The sequence below is a fragment of the Notechis scutatus genome, chromosome 8 (assembly GCF_049901735.1).
Source record: "Notechis scutatus isolate UNSWTSFEM ecotype Mainland chromosome 8, rNotScu1.2, whole genome shotgun sequence".
Taxonomy (NCBI): domain Eukaryota; kingdom Metazoa; phylum Chordata; class Lepidosauria; order Squamata; family Elapidae; genus Notechis; species Notechis scutatus.
In genome coordinates, this window is record NC_142016.1 from 19,046,222 (window position 1) to 19,072,285 (window position 26,064).

The 26,064-nt window shown below is 46.2% G+C and overlaps 1 protein-coding gene across 1 annotated transcript; it reads right to left on the minus strand.

Moving 5' to 3' along the window:
- Nucleotides 1-704: 704 nt before the first annotated feature.
- HAUS5 (HAUS augmin like complex subunit 5) lies at nucleotides 705-25,848 on the minus strand. The gene is made up of 19 exons (XM_026685288.2): nucleotides 25,494-25,848; nucleotides 23,230-23,292; nucleotides 21,123-21,155; nucleotides 19,669-19,693; nucleotides 18,395-18,527; nucleotides 17,402-17,555; nucleotides 16,350-16,425; nucleotides 14,375-14,454; nucleotides 14,176-14,233; nucleotides 13,020-13,147; nucleotides 11,615-11,693; nucleotides 11,234-11,379; nucleotides 9,430-9,592; nucleotides 7,217-7,297; nucleotides 6,690-6,835; nucleotides 5,056-5,170; nucleotides 4,478-4,616; nucleotides 2,780-2,912; nucleotides 705-1,070 (listed from the first exon to the last, which is right to left on the minus strand). Exons 1-19 carry the CDS (start codon nucleotides 25,727-25,729, stop codon nucleotides 947-949), a joined length of 2,112 nt encoding a protein of 703 aa, XP_026541073.2. The 5' UTR covers nucleotides 25,730-25,848; the 3' UTR covers nucleotides 705-946.
- Between the last annotated feature and the right edge of the window lie 216 nt (nucleotides 25,849-26,064).

Consider the following 26,064-nt stretch of genomic DNA (forward strand, 5'->3'; position numbering starts at 1 on the left):
TTCACTTAACGGTGGCAAGAAAAGTCGTCAAAAGAGGGCAAAACTCGCCAAAATTTCTGGCATAGCAACAGAAATTCTGGCCTCCATTGTGGTCGTAAGTTGAGGACAACCTGTACCTTTTGGGTGGGGGGGTGGGGGGTAGTTTCGGCCATAATTAAGTCACCGGTTGTTAATCAAGGTCTACCTTTAGGAAAGTTAGTCATCCCTCAGAGAGGGCAAAACCGCGTTTCCTTTCGGCATATCCAATGGCGAAGAACGCTGGGAGTTGCAACTCAAAGAGAATGTGAGCTAGTATCATGTCCCAGCATCGTTACAGAAGCAGCCTGCTTGGGGAAAAAAAACACCTGGCTTGCTAGCTTTAATGCACAGCACGTAGCACAAGGCTGCGGCATCTGCTTATATTCCTGCCATTTGTGAAAGGACGCACTCGTCTCCTTGCTGCTTCAAAACACGGTAGTTCAGGAACAGAGGCCGCCTACCGTTTTGCCCGCTGCACCTTCGCTCTAGGACAATTTATTGTCGTCATACGAAGGGCAACCCATTGAGGAAATTCGAGGAAAGCTTCTCTTTTGTGGGGAAGGGGGAAAGAAAAAGTAACAAAACCAGATCAGTTTCCCTCCACCAAGGAAAAAGAAAAAATTAGGCGTACGTTTCTCTTAGCCGTGACGCAAGGGAAAAGGTTAGAAAAAAAAGGCAAAGCCAGATGAAGGAAGATACACTTCGATTTTATTTCAAATCCTTGGAAAATACACGGGTGCTACTTGTTGAGATGTACCGTCAACGTTACTTCCTCTCCCCCCAGCCACCCTTGAAGAACAGGGAGGAGAGGGAGGGAGGTGAGGAGAGTGCAGAAAACTGCTTTTACCTCCTTTCGTGAGATTAAGAGCCATCGTTCAGCAGTTGGATGGAAGCACTGCAGCTTCTCAGACTGATACCCAGAAGTTCATCAAAGCCACATCTGCTGTTGCTGCAGGTTTTTAGCAGCCAAGTTCCAACGCTCCAGCCACTGTTGCAAAGTGAAGCCATGGCGGCGCTTGTGAGGAAGAACAAACTGTCCTGGCTGCTCCCACCTAGACAAGAGAGGAAACATAAAGGATGTACGAATGCGGCACACCTCCTAGGATGACCCGGGGCATGGCACAAAGGCAACAGTCACATAACTAAGAAAAGTCCCTTTAATACTTCCAACTTTGCCTGCAATGTCCAGTTACCTTTGGCTGGAGAAAAAACTCTCCCAAGAACAGTCTTTTAAGTGGAGGAAATTCAGTCCAAAAACAAAGTACAGATAAACTGTAAATAAAAATCCAGATAAACCGTGCTGCAGCAATTAACTGGACAGGGCAGGATAAGGAATTGCAGACTTCAAAGGCCAACAAAGGACACAGTTGGGAAGACGCCAGGAACCCAGATAAGGCTCGACAAACAAAGATAACTCACGGTTTACTTCCAGCAATTTTGCTGTGCGCAGCTTTCCTTTTTAAACACAGTTTTCCCAGCTGTGGATCATGAAGGGAATCAGGACCCTTTCCTCCCCCATAAGCCATGCAACTCACGTTGCTTCCTTCTCCGTTCCTCCCTGCGTACCCTAGGATGAAGAGGGGGTGGGCCTGGATCTTCCTCCGAATTCTCTCTGCCTTGCTCTACCTCTCCCCTGCTCTGCCCAGCCGGACTGTGCCCTTCCCCAGTTTCTTCCACAGCCAACAGAGCCACACTCCCACTCCCTGTCAGCTGCTCAACCTCCCCCTCGGAATCAGATTCCAACAGGGGCATGACACCTCCTGTCAGAGTGCGTACAAGCTTTACTACATGAGATAACCCCGGAGCAATAACAGCAAACAGAGGTTTGTAATAAATAGTGGTTTTATCTACAAACGAATATACTGTATACTGTACCCACATGTACTATAACCAAAAGTCAAATGAACAGCAAATTATAGCAGGGAAGAACACACGGCGATGTTGTGGCCCGCTGGCGGCTGATGGAGATAGCAGAGGAGTTGGGGAGGAACCTGAGCCAGTCTTGGAGGCTAAGGGGGGGCTTGGACGAGGGCTCTGCATCAGAGGCAGAGATGGGGTCAGGGCAGGATGGCCATCATCAGCTGCCTTTGGGCTTGGACAGCAGTGAGGCGGGGGAGCTTCTGGAACCAGTTCCCAGCCTGAGCATGCGCAGGGCTACCAGAAGATAACAATTGAGAAAGCAGGGTTGACTCAGGAGTAAGGCCACACCTCCTAGATGATTGGCCCCTCCCATAGGACATGAAAGAGGAGCGAACGGGACGTGAGCTTTTGCAGGAAGCAATTAGTTCCTCTGGTCCATTCAAGCTTTGAAAAATCCTGTTTGACTTTGTGCCAAGTTTGGACTTGCCCTGCATTTGGCAGTTAGTTCTCTGGCAGCATTCCAAGGGCAATAATGTGGGTGTTTACAAACATTCCCCTGAAAGACTGTTTGTGAAGCCTTTCAAGTTGTGAAGGAACGTAATTCACAGCCATGAAAATAAAGAGATTTTGCCAGGACTAAGATTTGTGTTTTAAGGAAGCCTAGGTCAGAACAGGCGAAGAGAGAGAGACACACACACACGCACAAACAGGGCTTCTTATTATTATACAGGCTCTTAAAGGGAAAACAGCCAAAAGCCTTGCTGACTCGTTCTCATCATTACATCAATGCATCATTGCATCATCGTAGCAGCTGGCCAGCTCTTAAATCACTATACACTGATACCTCCCCTCTCTTTGACCGGGCCCTCAATACCTGCTTAGGCAGGGTCCTTTCGCTTACCAGTCATCGATAATGGCTTGGATCTCAGGCCGGCGCTTGATGAAACACTGGCACTGATCCAGCGTGCGTTGGATACAGGGCAGCAGCAAAAGGACTTGTTTCTGGTCATGGGACCGCACCTCTTCCACCAAGGCTGGACACAGAAAAGGAAACGAGCTTAGCCATTATTTGTCCTCCCCTTTGAGCAGCTCCAATGCTTACAGACCGCCTGCTCTAGTCTCTGCAGCTTTCTTGGCAAGGTTTTTCACGAGTGGTTTGCCGTTGCCTTCTCAACAGGGCTGAGAGGCAGTGACTGGCTCAAAGTCACCCAGCTGGCTTTGTGCCGAAGGTGGGACTAGAACTCACAAGCCTTCTGGTTCCTAGCCTGATTGATACCTTAACCAAAATACCTAGACTGGCTCTCCATTTATATTTATCCTAAGCTTAGAAGGAAGAAGAGTCACCGTGGCTTGGTAGATTAAAAAAAAACCGAGTGCAACAAAACGGAAAGGAATAGGAAATAAACACATTCAATTGAGCTAGCAGCACAAAATGCATCCCAATGTTAATAATAATTCACATTAAAAAAGCCTTATAGGTACTGATAGAGGTGAATATTTGTAGCTCAAGGTTGAACTGGGTGCTCTCTAAGCTTGGTAGTTTTCTCGCCCTTGGCAACATCATTGCTAGCATGAATGAAACAGATTGTTGGGGGCAAGAGGCTGACTCTGTAAACTGCTTAGAGAGGGCTGTAAAGCACTGTGAAGCGGTATATAAGTCTAACTGCTATTGCTATTTGTAAGGAAACCACTGTCATGCCCCAAATGGGGATGTGGCATGGAGAAATATTATCAAATGTTTGCCTCTTCAAGTGCAGCTTTTCGATTTGTCGGATAAAGGTTGTGGGAGTGTCTCCTTTCACTTACAGGCTGGGACAGGAAGAGAGAAGGATTGGAATTCTGAAGCAGGATGATGACCTGTTTTGGAAAATTTCAACGAGAACTCAAGGGTCAGAAAGAAGAAGCAGGGAATAAAATGGAGGAATACATAAGGCAAAGGGGTGGCAGGCTCGAGTTGACAATGAAAGGGGACAACTTTTGGATCATTAGAATTAGGATGAAAATTATTGAACAATGAATGGAATAATAGTATGTGATAAACTTGCAAATGTGATCGATAAAGTAATTTTGTGTAATGAGTATAGAAATGAAACAAGAATTTAGTTAATATTGCAAAATAAGGCATCAGAATATTGAAAGAAAAATGAAATAAGCTACAATACGAATTGAAGTTGGATTAAATAAGTGTAATGAATATAATAATATATGAGAACATTTAAAGAAAAATGGAATAAGTTATAATATGATATGAAATTGAACATGAAAGCTGAATATGTAAACACGGTCATGTTTGTATTGAAATGTAAAAACCTGGAACCACATTGTTCACCCATAGAGATCTTTTTTAAAATATAAAAATAAAATAAAAATATTGCAAAAAAGAAAGAGAGAGAGAGAGAAAGAAGGAAAGAAAGAGAGAGAGAGAAAAAGAAAGAAAGAAAGAGAGAAAGAAAGAGAGAGAGAGAGAAAAAGAAAGAAAGAAAGAAAGAAAGAAAGAAAGAAAGAAAGAAAGAAAGAAAGAAAGAAAGAAAGAAAGAAAGAAAGAAAGAAAGAAGCAGGAACAGCAAAAAATAAATAAAAATTGAAGAGGTTTCCCTACATGGCACATCGGGCTCTGAGGTAGCCTCCAGCTGGTGCTGCAAACTTCTCAAAGCTCTTTGCTTGGAGCTCAGCTGGGCACGCAGGTAAACAAGCATCTTCTTCAGCTCCACCAGATGGAGAAGCAGCTGTTCAGGAGCCTAAAAGGGGGGAGATTAAGAAAGCAGAGGCACCGGGGTGAGGAAGAACACTCGCAGATGCCATATACCACAATGCACGGATCAGATCAGGGGTGGCAAACTCAAGGCCCGTGATGTGGTCGGATGCGGCCCGCAGGGCTGTCCTACTCTATTCGATGTGAAGAGGGAAGATCAGGCCAGCGTAGCTTTGGCCCAGTCCACCCAATGGGAAGAGGAAACATGCCAGCAGTTTGGGGAGTGGCGTCAAGCTGCCCCCCCCCCCAGTTGGCCACATTGGCTTCCACTTTTATTTCCCCCATCCCCAAAGTTTGCCCTTATTCCTTAATGATTATGATTAAGGTGGAAGGGAGGGTGAAGAAGAAGGGTCTAAAACAGTCCAAGTGAATTTCATCTGTCTCTAGAGGAATCCAGCAAATTACACCAGAGAGGCACACCCTACCTTATAAAGGGGAAAGTTAATTCCATGGCATACATTGAGAAAGGCCCGGTTTTCAGAGGATGCTGCCCATCTTAAGTGATGGATGGAAAGTTTGTGGGCTGGGATGGGTTGAGACCTGAAAGACAACGGCAGAAAAAAGTGTTTTTTTCCCCCCTCCCCCTTACAATTGAACCTACATCAATCACACTGACCATCGTTAAGTCATGCCAATCCTCCACGCATAAAAAGAAAATCAAGCCTATTTCTCTTTTTGTTAAAAAAAAACCACCGGGGCCAACCATGCTGATGAAACTTTGCATCAAGGAAAGGCAAGTGCCAAGAAAGGTTAGAAATTATGTTCGGTCAACCTCATTCATAGGAAATGAACCTCAGGAGAAGAGAAACTGGGATTACTTTACTGCTTTTACCGATAGCCAATCTGTCAGCCTTGGAAGCATTTTTTTACTTGGAAACTTCAAGTTTGCCACATTCAGTGCCCGGGAATTTGGGAGGGGGGATTTCATAGTGAGGTAGAAGATTAGACCACAACAACATTCTTTTCTCAGAGAGTCAAGGACAAGTTGCCCTGCACCTGGAGGGGAGCGACTGGAGGGATGTCTCCAGTTGGGACGAAGATTTGCTTGGGCCATGTGTTGGACTGATGGGTGCAGGGGATGGATCTTTGATTTCTCTTTTGGGAAGGGAAAACCCGGAACTCTCAGATTCGGGTTTTCCCAGATGTGCCAATAGGACAACTCTAATAAAATAGAACTTTGAGGAAATGTTTGTCTCGGAGTTTCTTGATTTGGAGTTGGTTATTTGGAATGACAACACCATCTGCTTTTCATTCTCCATCATCAAATGGTAATGTCATGCCCTGGGTAGAGACAGACTCTGAGGGAGAGGAGGAACAGCCGACAGGGAGTGGAAGTGTGGCTCTGGAGGTTGTGGAGGAGGCTGGGGAAGGGCAGAGGCCGGCTGGGCAGTCAGAAGAACTAGGCATCCTAGGACATGCAGGAGGAACGGAGAAGGAAACAACTTGGCTTATGAGAGAGGAAGTGGCCATGATGCCTCTCATTGGTTGCAGCTAGGGAAACTAGTATATAAGAGAGACAATTACAACACAGCATTGCCAGAAGCAAAGCGTGTGTTATTTTGGGCTGAAGTTATGTTAGTTGGCGTCCTTCCAACAGACTGTGCCTTGTTATCTCCTTGAAGTTGGTAATTACTTATCTTGGTCCGTTGTGGAAATTTCTTCATTGTAGTTTGTTTGGTTTTTTATTTCACCTCTATCTGCTGATTAATTTCGGACTGTATTGCTTTCTTTTGAAGGCTATTTTTGAGTACGTTTGATCTCCCACTGAGAATTATTGAACAGTGGGGCCAAGTTGGAGGCATTCAAGGACATTTATTTACGTTTTGGATTTTGTTACGTTTGTGTTACACTCTGGGTCATCACAGAAAACCACTTTCTCAAGCCACCCAAGTCACTTCTCCCAGCTGATTTATTTCTCAAGGAGAAAAAAAGGGGTAGCAAATAGGTCTCTTTCGAGCTTTGGAAAAAAGAAAGTCCCTGGAAAAGGACTCAAAACACCCCCACACACCCCCAATCAGAGTTACAGCCAGCCACACGGAGACGCCTGGAGATGACTCACCCAGCTACCTGACAGGTCAGCAGACAAGGCAGGGAAATGGTTTTGAAATGCTGGACCTCACGGTCTACCCTATTGTGAAGCTTCTGGGTCTCCAGCTGCACCTGCTGTGCCTGAGGGAGCAGCTTTTTCTGTATGAAATCCTGGATCTGAGGAAAGAGAGGCGCGCTGTAAGTCAACTGGGTTACAAACGAGCACAGAAATAACTTTCAGGGGAGCCAGTTGGCCAGTTCATCCCACGTCTTTTCTTTAGAAAGGGTCGTGGCTTCAGGACAGAAGGCGTAATCCAGGATTTCCCCAACCTTGGTAATTTTTAAGATGCATGGACTTCCGGTCCCCGAATTCTCCAGCCAGCCATTGAATTCTGGGAGTTGAAGTCCACCGCATCTTAAAAGTGGCCCAAGGTTGGGGAAACCCTGGTGTAATCTGTATGGTTGAAAGTTTGAAATCTTAATATCTCAAATCTTGAAAGGCGTCAAAGAGGGGATGAGCAAAGAGCTGTGACAGACGGGGTGAATAAGCCATCTCACCTCAACCTGGTTCTTGCGAAGCTGGGATTTGAGAAACGAAGTGCCTTTGATAAGGGCCCGAATATGTTGCTGTTTCTCGTTCTGTGGGAGGGAAGCAGAGAAATTGACCCAAGGGATGAAAGTCCCTCGACGAACTGACTCATTTTCCATTCCCTCAATACCAGGAGTTTGACTGGAAGGAGTTTTTATCAGGGGGTGGGCTGCTACGGGGTTCGCCTGTGTTCAAGCAGATCCAATGCTAACGTTATGGCTGGTTCAGTGAACCGCCAAATCCCACCTTGGATGCAAGGCCCAAGGGGAGGCTTGGGGAGGGGGGAAAATGGGGCTCCCGGAAGTCCAAAAATGGGCCCGTTTCCGGCCTCCGGAGAGACAGTTTTCGCCGGAGCCTGGGGAAGACGAAAACGCCTCCCCCCCCCGCCATGGTTCAAGAGGCTGACCAGGCCACGTCCACCGTGGCCACACCCACCCAGCAATGGGGCAGAGAACCTGTTGCTGAAATTCTTGAAGCCCACCCCTGGTTTTTATCCTTTCCAAAGTGCTTTTGTGACACAAACAGGTTTGCGTTCTTCAAACTTAAAATTGTTTTCAAAACTTAACGAGGCCAAAACTTGCAAGATGTTGATTTTTTTTTTCCAAGAGTCCACCCACTTAAAATGTTTGAAAAAGTTTGTTCTGAGTTTTAAAAGGGTCATTTAAAAAAAAAAAAGTAAATGATTGCCCAGGGCACGATACAAAACCACAAAATAAAACAACTGCCGACCTTGGACCTTGGCTGTTAGTTTCCTGAACTTCAAGCCTGCTCTCTCTCTCTCTCTCTCTCTCTTTCACACACACACACGAATCTGCTGAGATCGAAGGGGCAGCTTCAGAGGAATGTGGGAAGGGGCAGGAAGAGGCAGCCCAGGGCCCCTCAGGATTGGGACGGCTTGTTACCAGGGAGGAACGGGGGGCAGGATGACCAAGAGAGGGCAAGCAGTGGACCTGAGGAGCGACAGAGCTCAGGCAATCAGCAAACACTGCCCCCTCCTGATCCCAGAGCACGGAGAGTGGATAGAAGAAAGGAACAGCGCAGGCCGACCCGACAACTCAGGAGGAGAGCACCCTGCCCCTCTTCACAAGGCACACCTGGGGACTGAGATTTAAGAAGGAATGTGGGGAGGGGCTTTTGTTGGGAACGAACGCTGAATTGGAAGAGTTTGGTGTGCCGGTAGAGACATTTGGGGTTTGCAGGACTGCTTGCTTCTTCCTTGCTTTGTGGACTCAGCGCCTTGTTCCTGACTTTGTGGATTCCTTTCCCTGTCCCTTTGCTTTGCTGGACTGGGCTCAGCCAGAGGCTGCCGTGTTTTTGTGTGTGTGTGTGTGCGTGTATGTGTGCACGTGCTCTTTGCTCTGGTACATGCCAAAAACGTGGGAGCATTTGGGGGGAAATTTGGTGCATTAAAGGGGAGTTTGAACTCTCAGTTGGCTGTGTGACCTTTGTGCCTTGTCCTGGGTCATCACACCTGCTGTCATGCCCCTGTCAGAATCAGAATCTGAGGAAGACGAACAGCTGACAAGGAGTGGGAGTGTGGCTCTGTTGGCTGTGGAGGAAATTAGGGAAGGGCAAAGCCTGGCTGGGCAGAGCAGGAGAGAGGTAGAACAAGGGAGAGGGAGTTCAGAGGAAGATCCAGACCCACCCCCTCTTCATCCTAGGGCACGCAGGGAGGAACGGAGAAGGGAGCAACATGGGTTGCATGGCTTACGGGGGAAGGAAAGGGCGCTGATTCCCTTCATTAGCCACATCTGGGAAGACAGTTTGTAAGAAAGGCAGGCTGCATGCGACAGCTGTTGGGAGCAAACAGGAGTTTATCTTGTTTGCTTATCTGTGATCCTGGTATCTTCCCAACCGTGTTGAGTTATTGCCATGCCTTCACGTCTGGAATTCTTGCTCCTGCCCTGCTGAACTAATTACCTCATTTTGGCTTGATTGGACTTATAGTTAGTTTTTGTTGACCACGTTTTGGACTTGATTCTCTGCAGCCAAAGGCAAACTCCTGGGAGAGTTTTTCTCCAGCCCCAGAAGGTAACCAGGACATTGGGGACAAAGTTGGAGCTAATAAAGGGACTCCTACTGATTATCTGACTGTTTTGCCTTTGTGCCACGTCCCGGGTCATCCCACCTGCCTTCCTCTCTCCCTCCTTCCCATTCCTTTTTCCTCCTCCTGCACACCTACCACCAAATGGCGGAAGTCCAAGATGCGCTGACGTTTCGCCTGCAAGTTCTGCAGTTCTGCGTACCGGATCTTCACGGCTTCTTCAAGTCCCTGGCATCCACGCAGCAGCCCATCCCTGTATCCTCGCAACCTCACTGCCCGGAGCTCCAGCTCAAACACCGTTCTGGGGTTGCAAGGGGAAGAGACTGAGTCAGGCCTAACTGACAGATCTGGTTGTTTCAGTAGGCGTGTGGGAATGAAGTGCAGGTAGTCCTCGACTTACAACAGTTCATTTAGTGACCGCTCAAAGTTACGATGGCACCGAAAGAAAAAAAAGTGACTGAGAAACCGTTTTTCACAGTTACGACCTCTGAAGCATCCCCATGATCATGTGGTCAAAATTCAGATGCTCGGAAACGGGTTCATACTTGCGACCATTGCTGTGTTCCATGGGCCGTGTGATCCCCTTTTGACGAGCACAATCAACAGAGAAGCAAGACTCACTTAACAACCATGTGACTAATTTAATAACTGCAGTGATTCACTTAACAAATGAAGGCAAAATAAGGTTGTGAAACGGGGCAAAACTCACGTAACCAATGTCTCGCTTAACAGAAATTTTGGGCTCGTGGTCGTAAGTTGAGGTAGTTCCACATTTGGGACCAGAATTTTCGTTGGTATGCAAGGCGCCCGATTTTCTGATGATGGTGATTACTTTTTTTGCCTTGCTTTTGTTAAGCAAATCACGGCAATGAAGCAAATCTTAATTTAATTAATTAAGCAAATCCAATTTCAAATTAAGGGGAGCTCAATTAAGAAAATTGGGCTTCCCCCATTGACTTTATTAGTGGGAAGCAGACTGGGATGGTTGCAAGGGGCTATGGCTTGATCCTGGGATGCTGCAACAGGTGCCAAATACATGCCAGTTCCCAGGAGCCCAAATTTTGACCATGTGTTTATGGGGATGTTGCAATGGTCGTAAGCGTGAGGATGGTTATGACTTTTTTCAGTTGCTGTTGTAGCTTCAAACAGTTGTAGGTTCAGCGTTCCTTGAAGGCCTGGCAGGCCACCACAAAACTACCCTTACCCAGGCATAGAATAGAACCACATGGTTGGAAGGGACCTTGGAGGTCTTCTAGTCCAACCCCCTGCTTAGGCAGGAAACCCTACACCACTTCAGACAAATGATTGTCCAATCTCTTCTTAAAAACTTCCAGTGTTGGAGCTTTCACGACTTCTGAAAGAAAATTGTTCCACTGATTAATTCTAACTGTCAGGAAATTCCTCCTTAGTTCTAGCTGGGTTCTCTCCTTGATTAGTTTCCATCCATTGCCTCTTGACCCACCCTCTGGTGCTTTGGAGAATAGCTTGACTCCTTCTTCTTTGTGGCAGCCCCTGAGATATTGGGACACTGCTCTCATGTCTCCCTTAGTCCTTCTGATTCTTGACGAATGCATCTTTTATGTAGACTGAGAGCATATGCATCAAGACAAATTCCTTGTGCGTCCAGTCACACTTGGCCAATAAAGAATTCTATCCTATCTGATTCTTTTCATCAGACCCAGTTCCAGCAACAAAAACAAAAATCTCATTCATCATTAAGCTCGCAGAGTGTTTTAATGGCCGGATGCCCTTCCTGTCACCAATGGGGAGTTTTGTTCAGGAGATATATTCTCAGTGTGCCCAGAGAGAGAAAGATCTGCCGTATCTACCTAGGATTGAACTCACAGCCTCCTGATTGTAAGGCATGGGCTCTACCTCTAGGCCACCGCACCACTCCCTTATCACCATTCCCTCACCTGAAGCCCATCTGGAAGAGTCTTACCTGGCCAGGATGGAGCGCTCCGATCCATCAGACAGGAGACTGTGCATCTCCTTAACTAGGGCTTCAAGACGTGCCAGCAGGCCTTTCTCCTCTGCATGTAGAGGAATCTGTTGCACACACAGCACCTCACATTTGCTCCAGCCCTCCTGTCCCATGCAAAGAAAAGAGACCAAGGCGACGATTTTCCCCCATATAGTATACAGGAAATCCACCAGGTGAATTCAATCTGTTAATCTCCCCCTTTCCCCCACTCAGAACGTTCCACCCAGAAACAGGCTGTTCCAAACCTCAACAGAGCAGCTCTGGCTGTGAAATAAACTGTTCTAATCGCAAAAACGGACTTTTGGGAGAAAAAAGTGTTTTGAGATCCAATTGATTCACCTGTATAAGAACCCGGACAGAAGGTAGCTTGTCTGCAGAATCCGAGACATCTTGCAGGTGTGTGCTGTCATAACGGAACCTGAAGAAGAGAGCAAAATGGGGCTTGCAGAGCTGACATGCCGATGGAAAACCCAGAACCAAGCTTTATTTAATTATTAAATTTATATGCCGCCTATCTCACTGTAGCAGCAACCCTGGGCTTCCACGCCCACAAATGGTAGCTGGGCTAAGAGATGCCTGCGCCTTGCCCGGAAGTATCTAATTAAATTCTACGGGTCAGATTAAGACTTGAATCCAAGTCTCCGCAATCTCAAACTTTATCCTCTATCACAGTGTTTTTTTTTTTTTTAAATTGAGCTCTGAGGAACCGTGGAGGGGCCCCCCAAGAACCCCTCAGGGGCTTGTGAAATCATTTCCCAGGTATTGAAGGCATCTGCAGAAATTTAAAAACAGTACCACCCTTATTTGTTTACAAAAAAAAAGCAGGTTTTTTTTTTCCATTAAAAAATGAATTTGTTTTATCTAGTGAGTTTCCTATTGCTATTTCTACATTTTTACCTCTAGAAATATATACTCTACAAATGTGCCGGCTTTCATTTTTAATATGGTAAATATCAACAAACGTAACCCGTACAAGCAAAAGCTCCTCTGGGGTCTTCCATAATTTTAAAAGTGAGAAGGGCTTCCAAGAGCAAGAAACGCTACTGTGTCATATACTGGCCTTTGGGGCAAGATTTATGTGGGCAGAAGTACTTGTGTGAGTGGGAGCTGGCTTGGTGGCATGTGAAAGCTTCCCAGAATTCCCTAGAGCTGTGATGGCAAACCTGTGGCACGTGTGCCGGAGGTGGCACGCAGAGCCATTTGTGTGGGCACGCGAGCCCCAGACAAACTTACCTGCACTGCGCATGCGTGTGTCTCTTCAGCTGATTTCCGGCCTGGAAGTGACAAAACGGGCCCGTTTTTTCGGCCTGCTTCCCTCGAGACCGAGTGGGGTGAAAATGGCCTCAAATGGGCTGAAAATCAGCTGGAAGGCGCACGCATGCAGGTAAGGGGGTGTTGCGCACGCATGCCCAGGGCCCCCTGAAGTGCACTGCATTATGGGTGCCGGTAAGCGTGCTATCTCACGCGTGCCTGCTTTTGGCACACCACACCAAAAAGGTTCGCCATCGCTGCCCTAGAGCTTTGGGAATGGTCTAAAGCATTTTGGGAAATCTCACTGGTCTTAAGTCAGCCAGCACTTATTGAACTAGCCGAAAATGGAAAGTATTACGCGCATGTTGATCATGACCTCAAAAGCAATTCCATGAAGCAGCTGAATACTCTTGCTAGCAATGGAGATGCCTTCAGTTTTACCCTGGGAAGGACACCATAATCAAGTCCTTCTTAGCCAAAGGTCAGGACCTACTTGAGGGCAGCCACATCTTGGGAGATGTTGATCTTGTCCGTCAATTCCTGCAGCTTCACTGTGTTCTGACAGGCCAAGTGCTCCAGAGCTAAAAGGATATGGGCAGGAGGATGGGTACCGACAACTTTCTGTAGGAAGACGCAAAACAATAGATGAGATTGCCCTTGATCCAACCTCTAAGCCAAGCCTTCACTGCCACAGCTAGCAATATCCAATGTTTGGGCTCAAGAGCCGTGGTGGCACAGTGGTTAGAATGCGGTAGTGCAGGCTAATTCTGCTGACTGCCGGATGCCTGCAATTTGGCAGTTCAATTCTCACTAGGCTCAAGGTTTTGACTCAGCCTTCCATCCTTCCGAGGTGGGTAAAATGAGAACCCAGATTGTTGAGGGTAATAGGCTGACCCTGTAAACCACTTCGAGAGGGCTGTAAAGCACTGTGAAGCGGTATAGAAGTCTAACTGCTATAGACTGCTCATGCCAAGTTGAGCTGCATGTGCATGCATGTGCGCCGGCCAAACGCTCACATGGTCTGGTTCCGAACAGGCCGCGGCCCAGTAGTGGGCTGTGGCCCAGGGTTTGGGGGCCTCTGATATAGCCGACCTTACAAGTATGGGTTACCAACAGATCAAATGCAACCCCGGCCTCATCTGCAAACCCCAAAGTGGGCTAAAAATGTGGATTCTTTTGTTTGGAGGATAAAAAAAAAATCACCTCGGTCCCTGCAGAGATTTATGGCTATTATGATGTCATTGTAGTTTATCATTATGTATTTTTCTTGTGTTGGGTTTTTAATCTTGTCTTTGTTACTCAGAATATTTCCAACTCCCAGATTCCCCGCACCAGCCTGAATTCTGGGAGCTGAAGTCCACCCATTTCTCAAATTGCCAACTTTGAGAAGCCCAAATTTAAATATTTCCATTGTACCTAGCAGCCTTGATAATGTCCAGTTAAGCATTCCACTGTTCTTAAGGAAGGTGCAAAGAGCATCTCCAAGGCTAAAAAAACATTGTTTACCAATGCTGTGTATTGCGCTGCATTCATTTCTCTTTATCTGGCTGAACTACAGCTCCTAGCAGCCCTGACCAAAGGGGCCTGGGAACAATGTCTTTAAGGCATGAGCTTTCCCACCCTTGCTCCAGTATGCTAGTCTACCTTACCTCCACGGTGCTCAACCAATGTTGGTAAGCATTATTCATCTCTTCCTCGTTCGTCCCTCTGCCAGGAAGAACCAAAGAAACACATCAGAACTTTAAAGCGGAAGCTAGTGAGTGGGCGTGTTCACACATGACATTAGACCCAGCTTGTTTTCTATGCCAAAGGCACCAATTGCAGAAAGGTGAGAGGAAGGATCCTTACGGAGATCTCCCAGAGATGCTGTTTTCAAAGAGAGTCTTCAGGAATTGGAAACGCAGCTGGCAGCTTTCCTGGACATCCCGCTAAGGGGGGAAAAAAGGCATAAAACCTGAGCTGAGGCTTTTATGCAATCCGTATCTTTCACTTTTCCATTCCTTTAGATTTTTGCTTTAGAATAGAATAGAATAGAATTCTTTATTGGCCAAGTGTGGTCGGACACACAAGGAATTTGTCTTTGGTGCAAATGCTCTCGGTGTACATAAAAGGTACATTCGTCAAGAATCATCAGGTACAACACTTAATAATAGTCACAGGGTACAATAAGCAATCAGATCATACTAGGAAATGAGTCAATATAAATCGTAAGGATACAAGCGACAAAGTTACAGTCTTACAGGCCCAAGTGGGAGGGGATGGGTGATAAGGAATGATGAGAAGATTAATAGTAATAGTAGTGCAGACTTGGTAAATAGTTGGACAGTGCTGAGGGAATTAGTTGTTTAGCAGAGTGATGGCGTCGGGAAAAACTGTACTATGTCTAGTTGTTCTGGTGTGCAGTGCCCTATAGGGTCGTTTTCAGTGAAGAAGTTGAAACAATTTATGTCCAGGATGTGAGGGGTCTGTAAATATTTTCACAGCCCTCTTTTTGACTCATGCAGTATACAGGTCCTCGATTGAAAGCGGTTGGTAGCCATTGCTTTTTCTGAAGTCATAATTACCCTCTGAAGTCTGTGTCTGTCCTGTTGGGTTGCAGAACCAAACCAAACAGTTTTAGAAGTGCAGATGATACTCAACCAGCGCAAGGAGAATTGGTATTCAAGTGTTCAAAATATCGGTGTTGTCTACATCTCAAAACTGAAGGGCAACCATTTGTACAGATTCACCCCCAACAGCCTGTACCTGTCTTCAACAGGGAAGGGACACAGGGCAGAAAACATCCTGTAGCCAAGAAAGCTCCACACCCATTGGCACATCTCGGGTGACCCCAAGGACAAGACAAACATCCAAGTGGCCTCAACGGCTCTCTAAAAATGTCTACGGAGATTCTCAGTCATCCAGGTCATGGTTGTTCCAAAGGTGCTTTTTTTTTTTTTCTTCAAGAGGCAACTGGACTTTCCGGTTTTTCTTTCTTCTTCTTCTTTGCTTTGAAGACATTTCGCTTCTCATCCAAGAAGCTTCTTCAGCTCTGGCTGGATGGTGGAGAATGGAAGGATTTATGCTCCTTGCAGACAGCTGGTTTGAAAGAGGGGTCAAAGAGGCCACCTAGGACAACCCTCTTTCAACCGAGGGGAAGGGAAACGACGTCATCAATCTCCAGTCTACAACACAGTCCTTGCAACAGTTCCAAGAAGGCTCCACACCCATTTGCACCATTCAGGTGACCCTGGTAAACACAGGCAAACCTCCTTAATGACCCTCTAAAAGGATGCAAATGACCAGCTGTCTGCAAGGGAAGTATAAATCCTTCCATTCCACAATATCCAGTCAGAGCTGTTTGAAGGACAAGTATAAAGTCTTCAAAGAAAACAAGGAAGTCCATCTTGAAAAAGCACCTTGGGTCAGAGGATGGTTATCCCCAAAGTGCTTTTTTTTTTCCCAAGAGGCAACTGGACTTTCTGATTTTCTTCCAAAAAGGCAGGAGGGAGGGAGATGGGCAGCTTCTTTAGCACCACCTGTAGTTGCTAAACATTGGCTTAGATGGGTGTTACAATGGCCCTAACTTTGAGGACTGGGCACCAAATACTATTAGTTGGTTATTAAATTTATGTGCCTGTCAAAGATGAAACTTTGGCAGCTATGTGCCTCTTGGTTTCAACTTGCCATTAGAGTAGCAGGGTGGCTGGCTGGTGTTAGGTGTTGCTTTCAAATGGGTTAGTTGGACAAACAAAAACTTATTCGATGCAACTGAAGACCGTGAGAGCCTGGAACCTTTCTCTCTCTCTTTTTCCCCCCTGCAAAGCAGTAAACCAGGCCTTACCAGAACGTCAGGCTTCAAGATGGAGAACTGAGGCTCTGGGTGTCTGCCACCAAAAACCACGACCATCTTGCCTTTCCTAGAAGAAAAACCACAAGAGGGTTTTAGACCTTTGCTTTCCACACTTGAATGCCACAGATATTCTTCCCCAGGCCAGCTGGCTGAAAAGAGACCAGGCTTGGTTCACACGTTGTGCTAATTCATCATGGTTCAGAAGCGGTGTAGCGAATTTGGTGTCTTCCAGAAACATGGACTTCTACTCCCGTAATTCCTTAATCGTTCTAGGATTCCACACTTCTGGAAGTTACCACCTAGGGAAGGCTGCCTTAGCATGAATCCAGCGTACTGTGTCTATACTCATTCATCCATGGCTAATCAAGCCACAGTTCAGTACAAGGGTCTTCCAACTTGGCAAGTTTAAGACTTGTGGACTTCAACTCCCAGAATTCCTGAGCTAACATGACTGGAGGAGGAATTCTGGGAGTTGCAGTCCACAAGTCTTAAAGCTGTCAAGTTTGAAGAGCCTTGGTTTAGAGTACATGCGACCAGGGGTGGCTGCTGGGAGTTCGTACGGGTTCGGGCGATCCTCTAGCTAAGATTCTGCACAATTCGGTGAACCCACAAATCCCACCCCTGGCTGCCCTCCCCTCCCCGGAGTCCCCACGTGGCCTATTTTGGATGCAGGTAAGTGCAGGGCCTGTGTGGAGGCTTGGAAAGGGCAAAAAACGGGGCCCCCAGAAGGCCAGAAACGGGCCCGTTTCCAGTCTCCAGAGGCTGAGGAGACCATTTTTGTCCTCCCGGAGGCTCAAGGAAATCCTCCGGAGCCCAGGGAGGGCAACACCCCCCTGCTGTGGTGCAGGAGGCTGACTAGGCCATGCCCACCCTGGCCACGCCCACCCAGCAACCGGGCAGAGCGCCAGTTGCTAACCTTTTTGAAGCCCACCCCTGCATGTGACCCAAAATCACCCTTTCTTCCTCCACCACACTAAAGCTCCACCAACTAGGATCCCCTCTTGCCAAAAGGAGGTAAAGGGACCTAGGAACTGAGCCCGTACTTCTCCATCTCTTTCAGATGCTCCAAATGTCCCTTGACCTGGGCAGCTTTCTTGTGCAGTTGTTGCCGTTCTGCTGTGATCCGGGCGGAGTAGGCCTTCAGGAGCAAACGGCGCTGTTTGGCATCCCAGATCTGAGTCGTTTCCGGGATGGCCTCTAGATGCCAAGGAGAACAAGATGTTGCAAATCAGGGTGTGCAGACGTGAACAGCTGAACCCACAGCAGAGGCTCACTTGCTCTATTTGATGGGTTTCGATGCTGGGATTCAGTCAAGGGGAGTGTGATGACCCAAAGGGACGTGGCACAAAGGCAACACAGTCAGATAAGCAATTTATCCCTTTATTGTCTCCAACTTTGCCCCCAATGTCCAGGTTACCTTCGGGCTGGAGAAAAACTCTCCCAGGAAGAGCCTTTGACTGTAGAAAATTCAGTCTAAAACAAGGTACACACAAACTGTAACTTAAAATCCAAATAAACCAAACTGAAGTAATTAGTTTGGCAGGGCAGGAGCAGGAATTTCAAACTCGAAAGCACAGCAAAACTCACACAGTTGGGAAGACGCCAGGAACCCAGATAAGCCATGAGGATACAAGATAAAGTCACATTTGCTCCCAAGAGCTTGCCTTTTTTATACACTGTGTTCCCAGCTGCAGCTAATGAAGGGAATCAGGGCCCTTTCCTCCCCCGTAAGCCATGCAACCCACGTTGCTCTCTTCTCCGTTCATCCCTGCATGCCCCTAGGATGAAGAGGGGGGTGGGCCTGGGTCTTCCTCTGAATTCCCTCTCCCCTGCTCTGCCCAACTGGACTTTGCCCTTCCCAAGTTTCTTCCACAGCCAAAGGAGCCACACTCCCACTCCCTGTCAGCTGTTCGGCTTCCTCCTCTGAGTCAGATTCAGACAGGGGCATGACAGGGGGCTTATAAACACAGCCCAACAATCTTCTAAGGAGTTCGCAGTTTGTGTCAAAACATTTTCTCTGTTTGTTCTCAACTCACCACTGGCTACGAACTCGCGCTGGGCCAATCCTATCTGGAGGTCCAACTGCTGATCTTCCTTCTTCAAGCGAGAGATGGCCTGGATTAGATGCTTGCGACGTTCTTTATCCGATTCAGAGGCATTGGGATTGCCCTGAGAAGAAAGATCAAACTGCAACGTTACCAAGGAGGCCATCTTATCCATCTTTTAGTTCTTGCTTCCTATTTGAGCACACTCCTAGAATTATCCCTCCTGCTCCTTCTTTAAAAGGTTCACAGCTGGAAGCCCATCCTTCTGTCATGCCCCCTCCCCCCCTCGGAGCTTGAATCTGTGAGGGAAGAGGAGCTGGAACCTGAGCCGACAGAGATTGAGGGGGCAGCTTTATTGGCCGAGGAGGAAAATGGGGAAGGGCAGGGCCAATCAAGCCAGGGCCTTTCAGGATTAGAACAGCTTTTAGACAGGGAGGAACAGGGGCAGGATGAACATGTGAGACAGAGCTCAAGCGATGAGCAAGGGGCACCCCCCTCCTGATCCGAGAGCACAGGGAGTGGAGAGAAGGCAAGAACAGAGCAGACTGAGCAGGCTACTCGGGAGAAGAGCGCCCTGCCCATCTTCACAAGGCACACCATGGGAATGACGCTTAAGGAGACGCAGTGGGGAGGAGCATTTGTCAGGAACAAACACGGATTTCCTGAAGTGTTGAGTGCCGACATTTGAACTTTCCAAGAATCCTTGCATTCTTTCTCGCTTTCTGGACAAATTACCTGGATCCTTTGCTTCCTGAACTCCTTGATTTGCCCTGCTGGATGTATTGCTGTGCAGCCTTGGTGTACACAGTGCTGGGCTGGACGATTTGCAGCCAGAGGCTGCTTGAGGTGTGTGTGTGTGTGGTGGTTTGTCATCACTTTGCTCTGGGACTTGCCAGAAACGTGGGAGTTTGGGGGGAAATTTGGACCAATAAAGGGGTGGTTTGAACTGCCAACTACTTGGGTTACCTCTGTGCCGTCCCCTGGGTCATCATACCTTGCTGTGATGGTCATAGTTCTCTTTGGAGGACCAGAAAAGTTCTTGCATGTCAATCATACCTCTTTACATTAGCTGTCAACAGTCTGAGACTGTCTTTCCAAATGGTGGAAGCCATATCCTTGACTTTCCTGCTACTGCCGGATTCCAATTGCCACCAGCTCAAAGTTGACAGGGAACAGAGTTACATTAGGAGAGTCCCATTCCCCTACCTTCGGCCCAAACCTTTGGAGACGAAGCAAATTCTTCACCTCATCTTGTTCTTACTCACCTCACTTTTTTCCATCTGCTGATACCTATATGACAAAAAATAGGATCAAGGACACAAACGTTTCACTTGTTTGGAAATCCTTTGGGCTCGGCCTTGAGTAAGGTACAAAAACCAGCACGTTTTCTTTTTTTTTTTTTTGAAAGGTAGCAATTAGTCAAAAGAAGACTGTGCAGCAGAAAGAATCCGTATTGTGGTCGACATCTTTAAAATATGGCAACGTTTCCCCTGGTGCACAACTTGGTGCAACATTTCCCTTGGTGCACACTTGTCATCTCAATAAACATAGACCAATGCCATATTGGTCAGAGCTATTTTTATAGGAGCAGCTCTAGTAAAAGAATTTTGCATGTCAGAATGTCCTTCCCCCATCCTTCCATTTATCTTTTTTTGAAATAGGGAAGGGTTCACTGAATATTTTCTCAAGTTACTTTCTTGGCCTGGACTCAAACTCCTCTTCTCTGATTAGGGCCTTCCTGTTTTTCCAAGCCATTCCATACACCCTTTACAACACTTGACTGCCAATTTTTTTTTCCCTGGATAAACCTAATGCAAAGTTCCATCTGCAGTATTGAACTGCGTAGAATGTGGAACAAGGCTCTCATGTTTCAATGTTGCCCTTGTGCCCTAGAATGTCTACAAAACAAAATCCTAGCATCTCCTCAGCGGTTCAAGAAATTCCAAGATCACAATCCCTTTTTGAACGATTACCATCTGGCAGACGGTACAGGATAATAAAAACAAGGACAAACAAGCTGAAAAACAGCTTCTATCCCAGGGCAGTAGCTCTGTTGAATTCTACTGTATAGTGCAGCGTTGGTGCAATGTCGGGGTTTTCAATTCAATGTGTGGAGTGTGAAGGGTGTCTGTTGTGTTTATTTTCATGGTCATGATGAGCACTGAAGATGGTGTTTGATTTCGTTGTATGAGGTGCAGTGACAATAAACTAAAGTAAACTGTTCAAGAAACAGCATTGTTAGGTGTTATTTTAGTCAGCAAGGGAAGATTATGATGGGGGAACTCTCAGGTGACTCCTACATCCTATACGTCAACGCATGACATAGCTTAGATTTTTTCAATCTAAACAACCTGAAAATGTATGGACTTTTGACTTTTGCAAAGCTGGCTGAGGAATTCTGGGAGTTGAAATTCACACATCTTCAAGTTGGCAAGGTTGAGAAGCACTGGGTTAGACAGTGTTTCAGCAAAATTGTATGATCAGAGCTAGGCTTTTAAATCTTTCTCTTTCCACCATTAGCAGCAGACTTAATCAACCGAGGTATTCTAAGACTACATTGTTATTACAATGCTTTTCATTGTTTTGCTCCAACCAATAGGAAGTATTAGGGGAGAAATAAATATTCATGATAGTTGGGGGTTTCAGGGTTAACCGCTCAAGCCCATGAAGGGAAAGGGAGAAGAAAATTTATCGAGAAAAAGGGTTAAGAAAAGGATACCACAGTAAATTCCCACGGATCTTCTTGACAGTCCTGCAATATAAGCAAGGCAAAAGTGTTCAGTGGAGTACAGGATACACCCTGAAAAATGTACTTAAGGTGCAGAATAATGTGGGTCAAAAAGTCAGCCCCAGGGCAATGAAGGTTGTGCTGGAGTGCTATGTATATACTTGGACAACAAAGGGAAGTATATAGATAGGCTGCCGTGGCTTTTTTCGAGCCTCTGGGAGGGCAAAAATAGCTGGGAGGCGCATAATGTGCAGTGCAGGTACGTCTGGCTGGAGCTTGCATGCCCACACAAATGGCTCTGCGTGCCACCTATGGCACGCGTGCCATAGGTTCACCATCACAGTCTTAAGCCATGTGGCTGGGTTTACACAGCAGGCTCATAAAGCTCAATTTGTGGTTCATCTACTTAAAGGAAACCCAGGCACAATCTTGCACTGTTACATGAACCAGCCCATTATCTTAAGCTAGTGATGGCAAACAGGGGTGGGATTCAATTTTTTTAACAACCGGTTCTGTGGGCGTGGTTTAGTTGGTGGGTGTGGTTTGGTGGTCATGTGACTGGCTGGGCGTGGCCAACTCAACATCACACATTGCGGCACGCATCTCCTCGCCTCTCATGACTGTGGGGATGCTGCAACAGTCATAAGTGTGAAAAATGGTCACAAGTCACTTTTTTCAGTGCCATTATAACTTTGGTCACTCCACACAAGCAAAGTACCAGCAAAGGAGGGAAAAAAAACTCCAGAGACATTCCAGAGACAGGAAGTCTAGTCCTGCCAAGAATGTAATACGGGTTAATGGAGAGGCAGTTTCTGTAAGCAACACCAGAATGTTTCCTTCCTGCCTTCCTTACAGGATTAGGCCAGTAATTTCTTCTAACAACCTGTTCTCTGAACTGCTTAGAATGTTAACAACCGGTTCTAGTGAATAGGTGTGAACTGGTAGAATCCCATCCCTGATGGCGAACCTTTTTGTTGTGGTGTGCCGAAAGTGTGTATGCCGGCACCCACAATGCAATGAGCCCCCCCTGCGCCGGTGTGTGCAACACCCCCCGCCCTGCCCCCATACTTGCATTGTGCATGTGCGCACCTCCCAGCTGATTTTTCAGCCCGTTTGAGGCCATTTTCGCCCTCCCAGAAGCCTGAGGGAAGCCTCTGGAGGCTGAAAACAGGCCCGTTTCGGCACTTCTGGTATTTCTAGAAGGCCCGTTTTTTGGCCTCCTGAGGCTGCAGAGGCTTTCCTCGAGCCTCCAGGAAGGCGAAAACAGCCTCAAACGGGCCGAAAATCAGCTGGGAGGCACATGCATGCACAGTGCAAGTAAGTTTGGCTGGGCTCGCGTGCCCACACAAACAGATCTGCGTGCTACCTATGGCACGTATGCCATAGGTTCGCCACCACGGTCTTCAGCCATTCCGTTCGAGTATTATACAAATACAGAATTTCTATTTTCTTAACTCAGAGAGTAGGACCTCTTGGAAAATGCTACCCATGTTCTTTCTGAGACTGTTAGGAGTGAATGCCAGATAAGATGCCAAGCAAAATCATCTATAGCTATCCATTGCTGGAAGAAATTCCTCTACTCCTTACTGGCAGGGGATGATGGGATCTCTAATCCAAATCCTTCTGGGCTTCAAATCTAGAAATTCTAAACCCTTCAAAGGGTCACAGACTAAACAAAGGTAGAAGCCTCAAGGAAAATTCTGAATACAGGTAAGGCTCGACTTATGACAATTGACAATTGTTAAGTGAGTTTTGTCCCATGACTTTTCTAGCTATAGTTGTTAAGTGAATCACCACAGTTGTTAAGTTAGTAACCTGGCTGTTAAGTGAATCTGGTTTCCGCATTGACTTTGCTTGTCAAAAGGTCGCAAAAGGGAATCACATGACCCCGGGACACAGCAACGGTCATAAGTATGAACCAGTTGCCAAGCACCTGAACTTTGATCACACGATCATGAGGGGATACCGCCACAATTTTTAGCGTGAAAAATGGTCCTAAGTCACTTTTTTCAGTGCCGTTGTAACTTTGAACGGTCACTAAATGAGCTCTTGTAAATCAAGGACTACCTGTATCCCATCTCCATCTTTGTATTCTTACCTCTGATGATGAATGTGGCGGATGATATATTTCCAGATGTCAGCACACTGACCTGAGCACATTCTGGGGGGTGAAGAATGAGATGGAAGTAGCAGTAAAAATCCATGATGTGGATAACTTATATTAAGTTCACATATTTCTCAAAGTATTTCTATATATAACTCCAAACTATTGGAACCATACCTATAATCCTATCCTGAAACAGTATTGATATACTATTAACTATGTTGCAAACCAGCATCTGCATTTTCTGCGTCGGATGAGAGAGCACATCTTTCTCCTCCATCCTGACCACAGAGGCACCATTGAGAGCATTTTTTAACAAACTGCATCCCTGTTTGGTTTTGTGGCAGCAGTTCCTCTGATAGAAAGTCCATACACAGAGTGGTGAGGACAATGGAGAAGACTGTAGGAAGCTCACTTCCCGTTATTCAGGATAGCGCTTATAAGCACTATGTGCTTAGCCCTCAAAGCATTGTTAGAGATCCTACACACCCACTTTACAGTCTGTTTCTGTTGCTTCCCTCTGGGAGGAAGTTTCAAAGTATTTTTAGCAGGATTTCCAGATTCTGTAACAGTTTTGTTCCCTATGCCATCCGTCCAGTAAACTCGCAAGATTCATTATTCTCACCCTATACACGTATACATTCGAACCAAACTGTGTTGTTTCTCTGTGTCATATCATATATGTGGATATATGCATAATTTTGTACTTATTTATTTTGTCATGGTTTATTTAGTGTTTTATTGGAGGGGGTGAAACTTTGCAAGCTGCATGCAACAAAATTTCATTCTAATGTATAACTTTGTATTTATTTTGTCATGCTTTATGTAGTGTTATATTGGAGCTGCATGCAACCCTTTGAGAGCTGCATGCAATTAAATTTCATTCTCATGCATAATTTTGTATTTATTTATTTTGTCATGCTTTATGTAGTGTATATTGGAAGTGGTGACGTTTTGAGAGCTGCATATAACGAAATTTCTTTCTAATGCATAATTTTGTATTTACTTTGTCATGGTTTATGTAGTGTATATTGGAGGTGGTGACCCTTTGAGAGCTGCATGCAAAGACATTTCATTGCAATACATAACTTTGTATTTATTTAAAGTGGACACCTAACATCAAAAACATCATCAGAAAAGCACAACAAAGAATGTTCTTTCTGTGCCAACTCAGGAAGCTCAAACTGCCAAAGGAGCTGCTGATCCAGTTCTACAGAGGAATTATTGAGTCTGTCATCTGCACCTCTATAACTGTCTGGTTTGGTTCTGCAACCCAACAGGACAGACACAGACTTCAGAGGATAATTAGGACTGCAGAAAAAACAATTGCTACCAACCTTCCTTCAATTGAGGACCTGTATACTGCACAAGTCAAAGAGAGGGCTGTGAAAATGCTTACAGACCCCTCACATCCTAGACATAAACTGTTTCAACTCCTACCCTTAAAATGACACTATAGAGCACTGCACACCAGAACAACTAGACACAAGAACAGTTCCCCCTCACAAAGCCATCTGCTAAACAAATAATTCCCTTAACACTGTTCAACTATTTACAAAGTCTGCACTACTATTACTATTAATCTTCTCATCACTCCTTATCACCTATCCCCTCCCACTTGTGACTGTATGACTGTAACTTTGTCGCTTGTATCCTTACAATGTTTATTGACTGTTTCCTAGTATGATTTGATTGCTTATTGTACCCTGTGACTATTATTAAGTGTTGTACCTTATGATTCTTGGCTCTTGATGAATGTATCTTTTCTTTTATGTACACTGAGAGCATTTGCACCAAGACAAATTCCTTGTGTGTCCAATCACATTTGGCCAATAAAGAATTTTATTCTATTTATTTTGTCACACTTTATGTAGTGTATATTGGAAGAGCTGCATGCAACGACATTTTTAAGAGCTGCATGCAACGACATTTCATTCTAATGTATGCCGATTAATGTACATTCAAAGCTGCAATAAAGGTATTCTAAGCACTAAAATTACATAATCTACTGTATTATAAACCAACTTATTCTCCATTTGCAGTCGAGGGCCAATTACAATATTATTAAAAATAATAGTTCAGTCACCCTGTTAAGGTGCAAGCGAACCTAGCCATGGTTAGGAGAACAGCGTCCCACCCTCTCTAGCCCAGTCCTGCAATGCTTGGTAGGTTTATTCTCACGACCCCCGGGAGACTGGGGAGAGCACTCTGCAGATGCTCAGAAACACTCTCGCCCCTTTCTACCCGCTTTCACCCACCTGCGTGCGTCTCTCTCGGAGGGAACTTTGCCCGGAGGAAGCTTCATCTCTTCAGCCGCCCAGCGCCTGAGCTCCTGAGCCAGAGATGCCCCCGTCCCCCCCGCCTTCCTCCCAACGACATTTTCCCCGCTCGCCATCGCCCGTCTCAAACTCCGGCGCCCTTCGAGACGGACTCCGCCTCCCGCAGAGCACGCTGGGAAATGTGGTTTCTCCCGCGCGGAGCTTTCCGGAGACATTTTCTGTTTAAGTACCTTCGCGATGCCCTATGGGACTTGTAGTTTGTTTGGTAGGGTGAAGACCCAAGAGAGAGAGAGGGAAACTGCAGCTGTCATGGAGCAATGGCTGTTCCCGCGGTGGGCGACGGGAGTTGTGGTCCAAGAGTATATGAGGGGGGGAAATCTCATGGAAAGTACAATAGGGAAGAAGCGCTGGATTCTTTCAATTGGGCTGTTTCTGATTTGTGACCGAGAGTTGCAGTTAAACGGAGCAAAGTATAGGGGCGTGTTTAAGGCTTGTCAAGTTAAAAGAAACTATGGTTTTAAAAAACAATTACGTCTCTTAAGTGTGTAAA

Coding starts and splice junctions, on each gene's coding strand:
- HAUS5 (XM_026685288.2), bottom strand. CDS start 25,729: ATGTCTCCGGAAAGCTCCGCGCGGGAGAAACCACATTTCCCAGCGTGC. Junction 6,836..7,216: donor TTCGCAAGAACCAGGTTGAG/GTGAGATGGCTT, acceptor CTCTTTCCTCAG/ATCCAGGATTTCATACAGAA. Junction 1,071..2,779: donor CAAGCCATTATCGATGACTG/GTAAGCGAAAGG, acceptor TCTCTTGTCTAG/GTGGGAGCAGCCAGGACAGT.